Raw genomic sequence first — 13,880 nt, 5'->3', positions numbered from 1 at the left:
TCGAATTCTTTAAGCTGATTGGTCAGAAGACTACAGCAGTAATTAAAACCATGGGAGTAAATTAATTCAACTGGTATCATTTCTATAGCAACAGCTCATTCAAAGGAACTTGTATCGCACACGATCAACACCCAACATTAACCAGAACTGTTTAACTGTTTAAATTTCTACTTTTAAAAAAGGGCCTATAACATTGTAACTGTTGACAAATTGATGTAGTACAAGACTAAATTTAAACACAAACACTTACAGGATGTATTATTTTAGGAAAAAAAAACAAAAAACCTTTGCCTATTGTTGATTGTTTTCCTAAAAGAGCACATCCAAATAGTTTATTCCTAATGCAAATTACTAAATGTATGTACTGAACTGTAAGTCCTTTAATTCTACCTGTAAAGGAACCTGTTGTGACATCTGCCTTCTCAGGATCATCCTCCAGACCATCCTCTTCCCCTGACAAAAGTTTTCCTGAAACAGTTACATCACGCAGGTAAACTAGACCCATAAATTTGTGCACTGTAATGCATAATTGACATTAAACGAGATTAAAATACAATGTTATTCTAGAATGGTATTGTTAATGCAAAAACAGCATAGACGTCACCAAATATAACATGCCATAGCTAGTCAACTATACTTTCTCAGACATTAGTATGTAACATACACCATTTCTTGACAAAAGCAAATCAGTATGCTGATTATATATATTTTTTTTTTTTCGTAAAATGGTGATGGAATCATAATGAGTGATAGAAAGTTTAAAAGCTCGGGAAGGACGTCACCTTTCTGCTTCCTGAGGACGAGTGGACTGGATGTTGATCCACCAGCTGTGAGCATGCAACAGGAAGTACGAGAGCAGGGGAAAAAAGCCCCAGAAACCGAAGCAATGAAGTTTAGACAGTTAGAAAGTAAGCCAACAGAAAAGCAGAGAATTACTGAAATCAAATGAGTGATTATTTTAGAGAATAATATGAGTTTTCCGGAAAGGCATTAAGTGGAATAATAAAAATACTGATTGAACAGCTACATGCAAGTTATGAGACACAGTACTGTGCAAAAGTCTTGATCCACCTCTCATTTCCTCATGTCAAATTAAAGTAAATTAAAGTATAGTAAATGAAAGAAACAGAAACAAATGTTTTTACTGTGACAGGCTGCAAAGGGCCAAAAGTTAGAATTTAAAAATGAGATGTTTATGTACCCGCCTCAGCAGCAACCTTATTTCCCCGCTCGTCTGCTCAGCATTCAGCATCACCAGTATACTAATCACCAGCCCGATCATCTACCATCTGCACCTGTTTCTCACTTGTTTGCGCTTTATATTAGATTTACATTAGCTTGAATTATTCATAGGTTAATGTGTGGCTTAAACAAAAAACATTACTCTAGAACTAGACTGAAAACGAGAGCCAAAAAAGGCCGTTTTAAAGATGGGAGAAATATTACTCAAGACTACATTAAAAATACAAGGTCTGGTTATTTTAAGGCAAAATATGAAGAAATGAGGGGTGGATGTGTACATACATTAGGTGAAAATTAAGAAGCACTTTTAGAGATGTTAGGAGCTTTGTGTTAAAACAAAACCAACTCCAGAATTTCACTTCATGCAATTCCCTTCATACCACTAAATGCACTACTAAATTCTTGACTGATTAGGCAAAAGTGATACAAATAGATAAGGACAAGTTCTGTTCTTTAATGATCTGAAAGCTCATAATGTAACAAAGACCCTACTCCAAGACACAAATTTCACAAAGTACCAATGAGCTCAACGATGCTTCCGCTGCGCGCACGGCTCTCCATTTCCTCCCTGAAGACACGCGTGTGTGTGATTTTGCCAGGCATTATGAGTGTGTTCAGGAGCTCAGGAGATGGAGTACGGAACAGCTGTTGCAGAAGCTCCAGGGATGCAGTCACCACATTATGATCACGGTGCTGAGTATAGTGTAGTGTCAGTTCATACACCTGGATTGGAGACATACATTTTGACTGTTATAAAGACTTTATAAAGAATTAAAAAAAAAAAAAAGAAAAAAAAAATACACCACAAGGGGTTAAAGATATTCTGGAAAAGAAAGCAACTGTACTTGGATGAGCTGTTCAGGAGTGGGGGAGATGTCCGCTTCTTTTCGCATGACACCAAAGCTGCCCTTCAGACTGGTGCTTGCATCCTGCTGCTGCAGCAGAGGCATCAGGTAGCGCAGGGTTAATAGCACACCCAGAATCAGGTGGCTCGAGCGTTCCTCGTCCACTGGCACCACCAGACCTAGACAAGAACAGAAAACAGAGAAGAGGATGTGTTAAAGAGAAAAAGGAGAAAATGAAAGTACTTAGAGTGTGATTGTCTGCATCTGTGAGCATGCATCATACCTAGCAGCACATTGAGGAGCCAAGTGTAGAAGTAGTTGGTTCTACGCGAGTGCTGACAAACACTGACGACTGAACTGGCCGCTGTGCGACGAATAGTGGGAGAGCTAGACTTCAGGTTTGCTACAAAGGCTTTCAGAAGCACCTAACCACAAAAACACACACAAAGACATGGTCTTTCTTAAAAGACAACCTGCACAACCGAATGTTGTACAATTTCTATTCATTATTATTTGCAAGGCATGCAAGCATACAGTCCTGTGTAAAACTTATGAGCCCTTCGTTTGCTTCCAAAGAGCCAGACTTTGTGTTTTCTAATGTGACTTTCTAAGCGCTAATTTTCAATCCAGTCTTTGTACCTTATCAATATTTTTCTTTGTTTGTTAAGCCACACAGTGACCCAAGAACCATTCGACCATTAAAAAAAACCACACACATCTAACTTAAGGCATGAACCAGTGAGAAACAGGTGCAGATGATAAACGATCAGGCTGGTGATTAGTATACTGGTGATGCTGAATGCTGAGTGGTTGGAACAGACAGGAGAGGAAATAAGTTTGCTGCTGAGGTTGTTACATAAACAATTAGTTTTTAAATTGTGTTTAATATTTATATTTACATTTAGGCATTTAGGCATCTTAACCAGAGCGACTTACAAACATGCTTTGTAGTTTTCATTGTTGGATACTGGGTTATTGTATGAAAACATTTGTTCCTATTCTATAATTTTATTTACCTTTATTTAATATGAAAAAATGATGCGGGCTCAAGACTTTTGTACAGTACTTTATATCCTCACGCTGTATGGACACCCATGACAATTTTTTTTTAAAATTGGGCATAACTTTAGCTTGATCAGTTGTCTCTTAATATTTTTCCTCTGATGTCCGATTAATCATCCGAAAGACCAATGATCTGTCACCATAAAGATTAAATGGAATTTTTGTCAGGTCATAAATTTTGCATGGCTGCCTTGCCCTGTGAGCAGGTCCACAGTTAAATTTTCCCACAGTCCCACATGAGCTCACCTCAATGCACCTGCGCGCCTACCTCCAGTTCCTCCTGTAAAACTGACAGTAAATTCAACCTCCTTCAGGCAAGTTCATATAGGACCCTTGTTAATTTATTTTCCTGGGTGAGTGGTTATAAGGATATTCTGGCCACTGATTTTACAAACACTTCCTGATTTATAGCCGTACACACCTTTGTGGCTTTTTACTTCTGCATTCTCTAATCTTTATCATGTTGATAAGGTACTATAGGAATAAGCCTTTGTGGCACCTCATTGTGAAATAAAGTCATGAGCAGCCACTTATGAGCTTTTTAACACTCGAAAGCACCATCAAAATTTATAATACCTACTTTCTTTCTTTTTAATGCCATGCCAGCTTCTATGGCTATATTCATGACAAGAAGCATTTTGGTATTCAAAAACTAGATAAGATGTTTAAGACCATATTTGGATTTACTTGTTTAAAAACCTTTTTAAAAAAGTGTCAACAGAGTAAAACAAGTTCCTTAAAGGAGTAAAAGAGTTACAGTCAAATAAAATGCGTTTGATGGACAGCTGGGTTCCGCATGATCTAATTATCCATAAAAGAATTAAACATATCTCACAAAGTAATGGCAGATTTAAGAGGGAAAAAAATCTATTTTACTGCAGAGAGAAAGTGCTAGGGAAAGTCGGTGAATGAGTAAGTAAGAAAAAGTGTGTGTCAGTGGGAGGAGGAAAAAAGGGAGCGAAAGAGAGAGAGGGAGAGAGGGGGAGGGGGGGATCATGGATAATTGAAGCCAATCTGAATGAGTCACTCTCCACATTTAGAATATGATGTCATCCTCATGCTCTCGTGACTAGAATCTGAGTGAACAACAAGCCAAGAACATCACTGGAGCAGGAAAACATACAGTAGATCCTCATCAATATCACATGTCTATGATACATACATCAGTGGATGCTAAAAGGGGCTTATAATCATTTTAGAAATAAGAGCAGCAAAGGAGCAGAGAATAACTTGCTCCTGAATGAGAAAAAAAAGACTACTGAACTCAATACTGTATAATACTATAAATGAAAACTATAAAATGAGCCTGCAAAATGTTTGTTTCATTTACTACGCAAAACAAAGCTCTAAATTAAAACAGTAACATTAATATAAATTATTTTGTTTTTCATTGATGTTTCTTTTTGTACCTTGATCTCAGTGTCGTTGGCAAAGTTCCCGAGGGCTGCCATGATTTTAGGGATGGAGGAGGCCAGAGTCTCCTGTACCGTCTCCTCTTGTCGCTTAGTGATCCGTGTTAGACAAGGCAACAGGTTCACCAGATACGGCCTGAGAAGAAAGCGCCAATTGCGTACACGTCAACTTTTGCATTCTATTTAAATCCACTTATAACAATGTTTTTATACAAAAACTAGTGTAATTATACTCATTGTGTCCAAAATAAAACAAACCAGAAGTGAAATGAGGTTGCTGCTGAGGTTGTGACATAAACAACCTATTTTTTAAATTGCATCTTAAGGCACGTAGTAATACAACATTTGTTGTCATTTCTTTAAATTAATCTTCCTCATTTCATTTAATATATAGACATGAGACTCAAAACTTTTGCACAGTACTGCAGGGCATACAATTAATAAAACGAGTTGCTGCTAAATATGCTTAAACGCAGACTGCAGCATGCTCATTATACCTGCATTTCTGCGGACGCACAAGATGTGTGAGCTCAGCAAACCTCCACAGCGCTGCCCGCAGGCTCCGAGAGGCGCCATTCTTTATGGGAAAAAACGGCAAAAATTAATACAAGATAAGTACTATTTGTAAAACATGTATTTCCATACCTATAATAAACCAACTAAATTTAAGATAACTTAGAATTTATAATATTAATATCCATTGGATTGCATGCTTGGTTTCTTCAATTTCAGCTGTTTCTGTTTTCCTGACAAATGACACCATGTTGAAATATAAAACTCAAACCACAAGGTATAAGCAGATTTGTAGAAGGAACTGGTTTATGTTCATGGTTTATTTCATCTGACAGGAAGCCAGAGCATCTGTGAATGGTGCTTTCTACTAAGAATTATTTTTACTGGAAACAAACGAATGTCTATATTACCTTTTTAATCTCTTTATAAAGCTCAAGCTGCAATCGAGGCAAGTTGGAATCCATCAATGCCTATTGAGAAAGAACAGAAAAATTAAAGTTTCACATTAACAGGTTTTCAGTTAAAGACATTAAAAGATACTCCCCTTTAAGGAAATTAACTACCCATAGGCAGACCACAGGAACGAGAAACCTGGAAGAACTCACTTTTATGATTTTGTTTAGGCACTCATCTGCAACCATCCTGACGTCGGACTCCTTATCATCGCTGCACAGCAGGAACATTTCCATAGCAATTCCCAGAAGTTTCTGGAACTCTGGGGAAGTCCTGGTTCCAGAGCCATAGTGCATGAAAGAGATGTAACCAGAATAAGATCAGAATTCTGTCAAAACACTATGATTACCATACAGAAATGTTACGTAGTCTTGTACATAAAATAAAAAAAACAAAATAATAATCTTAAACACACTAAATTAGAAAACCATTTAAGTAAATTATAAACGTGAAGTCTTTAATGCAAATGTTTTATATAGTATAAGAATGCATTCACTTCTTTTTTTGACCTTGTTCAAGGTCATAGTGTGTGTGTTCGAGTGTGTGCCATTGTATCTTTCCTGGAACATTAAGCTGTACACACACTGATTCAGAACAGTGTAATAACCAGAAGCACATTTTTGGAAGACAGGAGAGAACCAGACAGCTCAAAGAAAAGCCTCAAAGAAAAGCCTCAAAGAAAACGAATAATTTATAAGTCTCCATTGGTACGGTAACCACTGAGGCAGTGGAAGCACAGAGGGTTAAAGCTGGGAGTCAGAAGATCCGCTCCACCAAATTGCCACTGTCTGTTCCAGGAGCGCCATATCATGACTGATCCTGCGCTCTGACCACAGCAAAGCTGGGATGCAGGAACAAAAAAATGTACTTTTTAGTCATGTATAGATAAATGCATGATAAATCAAGGCTCAACTTAACCAGTGCTTGAGTCTGCACTACCATGGCATTTCTTAATACATGAAACTGGTGAAAAAATCTTAATTAAAATCTAAAAATAATTTAGACGACAGAACTATTGACTTCTGTAAAGAAAACAGCACAGTCCAGGTAGCGTGATCCCTATAGTGACTAATGCTGCACAATCAATCCAATAAAAGGACTTATTCCTTAATACCAAAAGGGTGTAATTTATTACAGGTAAGATACACATGGTCAGGAATTCATGTAAAATTTGGAATTCATTTAAGTATTTGTTTACTTTTTAAATAGTTTTAAGGGTGTAATAAACACAAGATTGCCCTTCTTACCCACCAGTGCATTTATGAGGATGTCCCTCCCTATCTCAAAGAACTCGTCACTTCATATACATCCACACGCAACCTCCTCTCTGTCAGTAGCTCCTTGAAAGCCCCTAAGACCAAGCTTTTAAAATCTTTTTAATTAGAGCTTTTGGTTTGAAATGATGTATAGTACTTATAAGTGCATTAAAAATAATCTGTATTATTATTATTGCTAAATAAATATTGGCAAACATCCTCCAACGGATCATCTAATTATTAGTCGTCAACCTAGACAACCATGCATAAATACAAAATGGGACACTAAATAATTAATTATCATAGCTTAAAATATTTAAATTGCAATCGCATTCACTAATGGCAACTGTAGTGTACAGTTACTATACTCCCAAAGATGTACACCTTAAAACTCTCTCAACGTGTGTTTTCAGTATAAAAAGTTTTTTTTTTTTTTAGGTAACCAAAGCACAGCCAGAGCTGCTAAGCTTGTTAATATCTGGTCTGCTTCTAAATCCTCGCACAGCACCTGGTCACCCGTCATCATAATGAGGATATTCACGTCTGCTGAGCTGCTGTTTAACAAGCATGGCATTTTTGGTTTATCTAAGACCCAGAATAAATTATTTGTTCATATACAGATATACTCAAACATTCATTCTCAATAAACTACATGGCAGAGTGTTTTTCTTCTTGCTCAGTTCAGTTCTCCTAATTGTACACAACATTAACACGTCCTCAGTGATGCACTCAGATAAAGTAGTAATAAATCAAAAAATTATTATTCTATCTTGCTGGGACCTTTTTGCTCCAGGATGGGAGAATGGCTTTTACATTTAGATGCTTGTGTGTGTAATCTATATATATATATATATATATATATATATATATATATATATATATATATATAATTTATATATATTGATAGATAGATAGATAGATAGATAGATAGATAGATAGATAGATAAATCCTTGAAGATGACTCATGAACCCTGACTAAATCTTACAAAATCTAAAATGAAGTGGGTGCTTCTTACCTCAGAGACTGCGCTACGATATTCTCACATATCGTTAAACAGTGAGTCACCCTATCCTTTTTGGTCGTCGCGAGATCCTTTTTCCTGGAGAGAAAAATAAAATGCAAGCATGTCATACTGTTTAAAATAAAAATAATAAACCCGAATAATGCATGATAAAACTGCATAATTTATTTACCTGTTGCATTGGCTTACATGTCATTCTATCAATTATGCATAAATTACTTTTCGATGGTCTTCAAAGTTAAACATGGTTTGAAGTGCGCAAAAATTTCTAACTGAGCTTTGTAAGAAAAGCTCAGCTCCTAGTCTGTGTTAATTAGATTTAACAGTCTGTTGAAGCATGTGACCTTGTGAGATAATTAAAACTCTTATTATAATGACAGTTACAGATATAATGTAATTATAATTTAGACTGGCCACATCATAAACTATTGACACATTGGCAGGTAGCATAGCATCCTGTGTAGCATCCTTTGTGAAGATTGATAATAAAATCAGGGAAAAAAATATGTATGTAAAAAACATTTAAAAAAAGGGGGTATTATGTACAGATAGTCCCTGAATTATGAATGAGTTCCATTCTGGGAGCACATTTTTAAGCCTGATTTGTTTTTAAGTCTGACAAAGTCAGTCTTGTATGCATTTGACACGGATATACTGTACAACAGACAGCATACCAATCCACTTGACTAAATCTGCCCCGTTTCCCCACACTGCCATCATGTGTCCAAAAACCATAATCGCGCCTAAGGAACTTAGCCTCACACAATGTACCAGTGTTGTCTTTGTGCCTATATATCGATAGAGGAATCTCGCATGCATTTTGTCTCAGAGTTGTTTTCCACTATATTGCAGTGTGACCTCTGTTTTGTTGAGGATTTTTTGAAATTAGGACTATTCACCATCAGGACAGCTTTACAGGACAGCCATTTTCTATCACCGTGCTTCTGGACTAATTGATTGAAACCAGGCCGCATTCTCCCAAACCCACATACACACACAATATATAAAGTATAAAACTTTAGACATATTAAACATCCACTTACTCACTGAAAATATTGGATATGATTGTAAAGATTGGCATCTGGTGCCCTGCAGTGTCTATTTTTTTTATTACAATACACGTGAGCTACGTCCGTTTTACCATGATTATAATTGACAAGGATTGTACTGTAAATATTCTCAGCTGTTAAAGAAAGAAAGTTATCCTCCATGTTGCTTCCATGTCACAAACTGGACAGTGTAGTGTCATGTGACTAAACATGGGGTATTTGTGTTGAAGGGGGCAGTACCCTAAACTAGAGATTCTAAATGTTGGTTTCAATTCATTTTCCTACTATTACAATTATTCACTTTGGTTTCTACAAATAAAAATCCTCTCAAGAGCAGTAATGTTTCATTTCAATACTATGGAGGCTGCATTTCGTCACATATACTTGTACACAATACTGCTTTACAATGATGTTTACTAGGGATGAAATTCATTAGGGACAACACAATATTACGTATCATACAGTTTGTTACTATTTTACAAAAAATTAGCTAATAATTTGCTCCTACCACACAGGATGCTGTGCAGCCTGTCAATATGTGAATAAAGTACACCACATGCAAGATTATAGAGGAACTGCACCATTTACCTCAACTGTAAACATATATCAATTTTAAAAATATCTATTAAAAAATCTCTTCTGGAGTCAGTAAGGCAAAAGATGTGCTGCTAAACAAAAGAATTGCAGTACACTACTGAATCTAGTTTACTGTTTGAAGGCAAAAGTAAAGCTAAAGTCTTTTGAGCCTCGTCCTATTCTCACAAAGCTTCACCTCAAAAACTTGACTAGAATTAACTAGAATTAGCATTCAATTAACTTGAACTAACATTAGCAAGGACTGTCATGACATCACGTTCAAATGCACTCGGAACCTGAAGTGTTTTAAAGCCAAGACTACATCTCTAAAAACCTGCAACTTTTTATAATGATGTGCGTGCGTGTGAGTGGGCGTTACAGGGCGTTAGGGGGCGTGTCTATCGAATTACTGACAAAAGCACGAACCAAACAGAGAAACAATTCCCGACAGGGAAAAATGGTTTGCGTTTTTTTTTTTTTTTTTTTTTAGACAGAAGTGAGCACTTCTGAGACAGTATCTTAAACTAAGATTATACATAATTTCCTTTTATATATATTTACTCACAAGTACATTTAAATGTAACTACATCTAACATGTGATGACATGATCAAATTTGATTGATTGATGATAAACAGTTATTTTCTAGTTTCCCACTGCTCCAACACATCACATAACAGTGTTAATTAAGAGCCTCATCGGGTATTGTGTGTGTGTGTGTGTGTGTGAGAGAGAGTGTGTGTAAGAGAGAGAGAGAGAGAGATTAGTGCAAGAGGAATGTCAGTGTTATTAATGTTGTTTTAGGAGCAGGACTAGAAATCGCAGAACTGTCACGTAAATGTCACGTGAAAACGTTCACGGCTAGGAGCAGGGAAGCTAGCGCGGTCAACGCTTAACTAGCTAGCAATACAATAATCTCTCCTGGTGAATATCTAGTCTGTACTTACTGTTTCTGGACCAGTTCCTCTGCCGACAGCGGGCCTTGCTGCTGCTGCTGGAATGACTTGAGAGACTCGAAGGCTTTCATTAGTTTCTCCATAGTGGCCATTTTATTTTAAAAACCGTTAGCTTGGCTAGCCGCGAGGAATTAAACGCTAACGTAGCTAGCCAATGTTTACAGTTTTCGGATTAGCCAGTTTGCTTAGCAACATGTAGCGCGCGGCCAATATGAAATACCGCAAGCAATAAGTTTAGCGTGACTTTCCGTTTTAAACTCAACGCACTTTATATCACCAAAAATCCGGACAAAACGAACGGGACCCAGATGATACTCCATCGGGTTCTGACATCTGCCATTTTTGAACCAGTATCAGGCGAGAAACAATGTAGCAGCAACTTCCGGGTTACTAAAAAACTCATCAAAATACAAGTCTCCAAGAGGCTTAGTTTTAAAAAAAAAATTAACAAAACAAAAAGGCTTTTATTATAGAGTAAAACAAGCCGATATAGTATATAATAATTTCCACAAACAGTAATTAATTTGTTCATTAATTTATCTTCTTTACTGCTTATGCGAAACAGGGTCGTAGTGGGCCTGAAGACTTGTCCAGGAGACTTTGGGCACAAAGCGGGGTAGACCCTGAACAGGACGCCACAGGGCCACAAGTCACTTTTCCAACAAAGTGAACTAGGTGCTTGTTCATGTCTGGTGCTAGTGCCAGTTCAGAGTCAGTTCAATAGCGGACATCCAAGAACTGGCCTTGTTTTTCATGTTCCAGAGAGTGATGTCAATACATTACTATATACGTCCATGTACATACACAACAACAATGGCTAACTTTAACATTTCCTGGCTTTATTATTCCTAGAAAGCATTTGAGCTGCCCATTGTATGCAATTTTTTTAAAGTTGGCATTTATAAACTTATAGTTGTTCGGGATAATCCTGCCTCAGAAACTAGCTCAGGAACCACCTTGGTGAAAAAGGACTGTGGTGTCTTTGGACCGTGGGAAAAAAACAGAGTACCCGTAAGAAACCCCACCAGCACAGGGAGAACATGTCAACACCAAACCCAAGGCAGGAATCAAACCCTTAAGTGTGAGGCCACAGCTCTAACCACTATTCCATCATGACACTTTCCAACAGACATACTGTATAATTAACTAATTAACAAAATGTAATGACACACATGCACAATTATTGGACATTTCATTCCAAAAAAAAACTATGTATGAACATGTGCCTTTGATTTTGTGGCAGGAATATTGGAATATTAGGAAGGCCCATATCTGGGTCTAATGTTTAGGTGTCTATAAAATTTTCAAGTTCAAGTTCAAGTAGGCTTTATTGTCATTACAACCATATACAGTTAGTACACAGTGAAACGAAACAACGTTCCTCCAGGACCAAGGTGCTACATGCAACATAAATTTACAACATAAATTAACAGAGACACTAAACTAGCTAACCAAGAGGCCTAGTTAACTGGCTAGCAGAGACAGGACAGAGAGACCTAACATAAATTACAACATAAATTAACAAAAACTAACTAACTAAGTATAAGTATTTTAACAGACAACATAAAGTGCACGTGCAAATGTGCAAACAAGATCAACAACAAAGTGACAGTGCGCAACCACGACATAACAGAACATAAAATATGGTGTTGAGGTAGTGGGTAAACGTAAACGTAACAGTTACAGAACATAGAATATGGTGTTGAGGTAGTGGGTAAACGTAAACATTCTTTAAAAACAGCAGCAAGAATTAAGGAATTAGTGCAAAATTTTGGCCGTACAGTTATATTTTGGTAACTTAAAACAGGAGTAAACATTTTGAAATGCCTACTACCTAAACATGCACAACTGCAATGTAAATTTGTAAAATTAATACAGAAGTAGAGAGAGAAAGATGGACAAAGAAAGAGAGAATCTGTTCTTCCTCTGTAGCTTTCTAAAGAGTTTAGATTGGTTGCATGTAAAACACTTGAATTAAAATGACTTTATACATGTAAGATATTATTCATCCTGTGATTTTCACTTACCACATTTATCCTGGGCAGGGTCAAAGAGTCTATTCAGAAAACCTAAAGAAACTAGGAAAACCCATGCAAACGCAGAGATGACATGCAAAGCAACCCTGGCGCTTTGAGTTCACAGCACTAATGGCAACACTTACTTCCGCTCTTCTCTATATTCAAAGTTAAATCAAAGTTGGATATTATTTTACCACATATCGCTCTTTTGACCTCGCCTTATGAGGCCCATTAATTTCAGTGGTGGATAAAGTAAACAAATCCTATTCCTAAGTAAAAGTACAAATATCCCAGGTAAAATATTACTTCAGTAAAAATAGAAGTACTCCATTTAAATTTCTCCTTTAGAAAAAGTACAAAAACTTCAAAACACAGAGCTTGTGTTTGGTCACAATAGGCTTTAATCATAATAAAAGAATCTCTCTCTCTCTCTCTCTTTCTCTCTTTTTCTTTCCATATGTGAACATGCATTCAAACCGTAAACATGCTGTTCTCATCACTGTCTAAAACCACTTCTAATTTTAAACACCTGCTACTGTACATGATTAAGAGTTTTATGGAGGGAAACAAATTATGCAAGTTCATATAATAGTCAGCAGGTGGCTTCAAATGCTACACATTACAGTGGGTATGGGTTATGCACAAATGTAGTTATTTAGAGAGTACAAATATTTGTTGTAGGATGTAGTGAAGTAAAATTAAGAAACATTTACTTATAAAACTACTCAAGTACGGTACAGATATGTGCAGACTGTACTTAAGTACAATAACAAAGTAAATATACTGTTACCTTTCACCTCTGCTTAATTTGACAAATTCAAATATTTTAAATCACCCTGTTGTACATTCTCAGCATTGGTGAAATATTCACACCATAAACAGGACATTACAATAAAACGTTTTTAAAGTCTGTTATTATTATGGAACAGAAGCTAGTTATTACATAAGGTTGGTATGCCAAAATATATGGAATGCAGGCATTCTTCTTTTGTTAGTTGGCTACATCTCTAACTACCTGCTTGGTCTTACTCATATTTCTTGGTGCTGGGGTTTTAGAGCACACAACACAGACACTCATATGCAAAAGCTAGACATGTTGCAATCTTGTCCTTATGTATACCAACCTTATGTATCAAGAATGTTACTGGATTAAGCATGGCCAAGTACTGTTCAATAGAAATGCATGTTAGTATCAACTGTCTTCCAGTTCACCACAGGCCTAAAATGATCTTAGATAAGTTCCATTAAAATGTTGTTACGTGGTGCGGGTTAGCGAGCTGCACCATGGGATGCAGAGTGCTTATGATATATACAGGAAGACCTTCCTGTTTGGAGATAGTGTGGGGGATTATTAATATGTAAAAAAAAAAAAAAACGAAAAAAACAACAAAACACAAACAGAGATCTGCCATGCCCTCAAGAACGAACAAAGCTCTGGAAAATAAAAATAAACTCTCTCTCTCTCTCTCTTTGGACGA

The 13,880-nt window shown here is 36.6% G+C and overlaps 1 protein-coding gene across 6 annotated transcripts in view; it reads right to left on the bottom strand.

Annotated features, from left to right (window-relative positions):
* The window catches only part of htt (huntingtin), a 52,962-nt gene extending 42,233 nt beyond the window's left edge, over nt 1-10,729 (bottom strand). For 4 of the 6 annotated variants that reach the window (XM_053501701.1, XM_053501702.1, XM_053501703.1 and 1 more), the window contains exons 1-11: nt 10,376-10,729; nt 7,800-7,883; nt 5,680-5,800; nt 5,485-5,544; nt 5,059-5,138; nt 4,559-4,697; nt 2,371-2,512; nt 2,088-2,266; nt 1,761-1,965; nt 783-827; nt 391-468 (exon numbers count right to left, since the gene is read on the bottom strand). In XM_053501701.1, the coding sequence (XP_053357676.1) occupies nt 391-468; nt 783-827; nt 1,761-1,965; nt 2,088-2,266; nt 2,371-2,512; nt 4,559-4,697; nt 5,059-5,138; nt 5,485-5,544; nt 5,680-5,800; nt 7,800-7,883; nt 10,376-10,476 (1,234 nt within the window). In that variant the 5' untranslated portion in view covers nt 10,477-10,729. The remainder of the gene's footprint in view (nt 1-390; nt 469-782; nt 828-1,760; nt 1,966-2,087; nt 2,267-2,370; nt 2,513-4,558; nt 4,698-5,058; nt 5,139-5,484; nt 5,545-5,679; nt 5,801-7,799; nt 7,884-10,375) is intronic. The other 2 variants (XM_053501704.1, XM_053501705.1) reach the window with 1 other exon arrangement.
* Between the last annotated feature and the right edge of the window lie 3,151 nt (nt 10,730-13,880).

Source organism: Clarias gariepinus, chromosome 8, assembly GCF_024256425.1.
Source record: "Clarias gariepinus isolate MV-2021 ecotype Netherlands chromosome 8, CGAR_prim_01v2, whole genome shotgun sequence".
Taxonomy (NCBI): domain Eukaryota; kingdom Metazoa; phylum Chordata; class Actinopteri; order Siluriformes; family Clariidae; genus Clarias; species Clarias gariepinus.
This window is presented reverse-complemented; position numbering and strand designations above follow the sequence as displayed.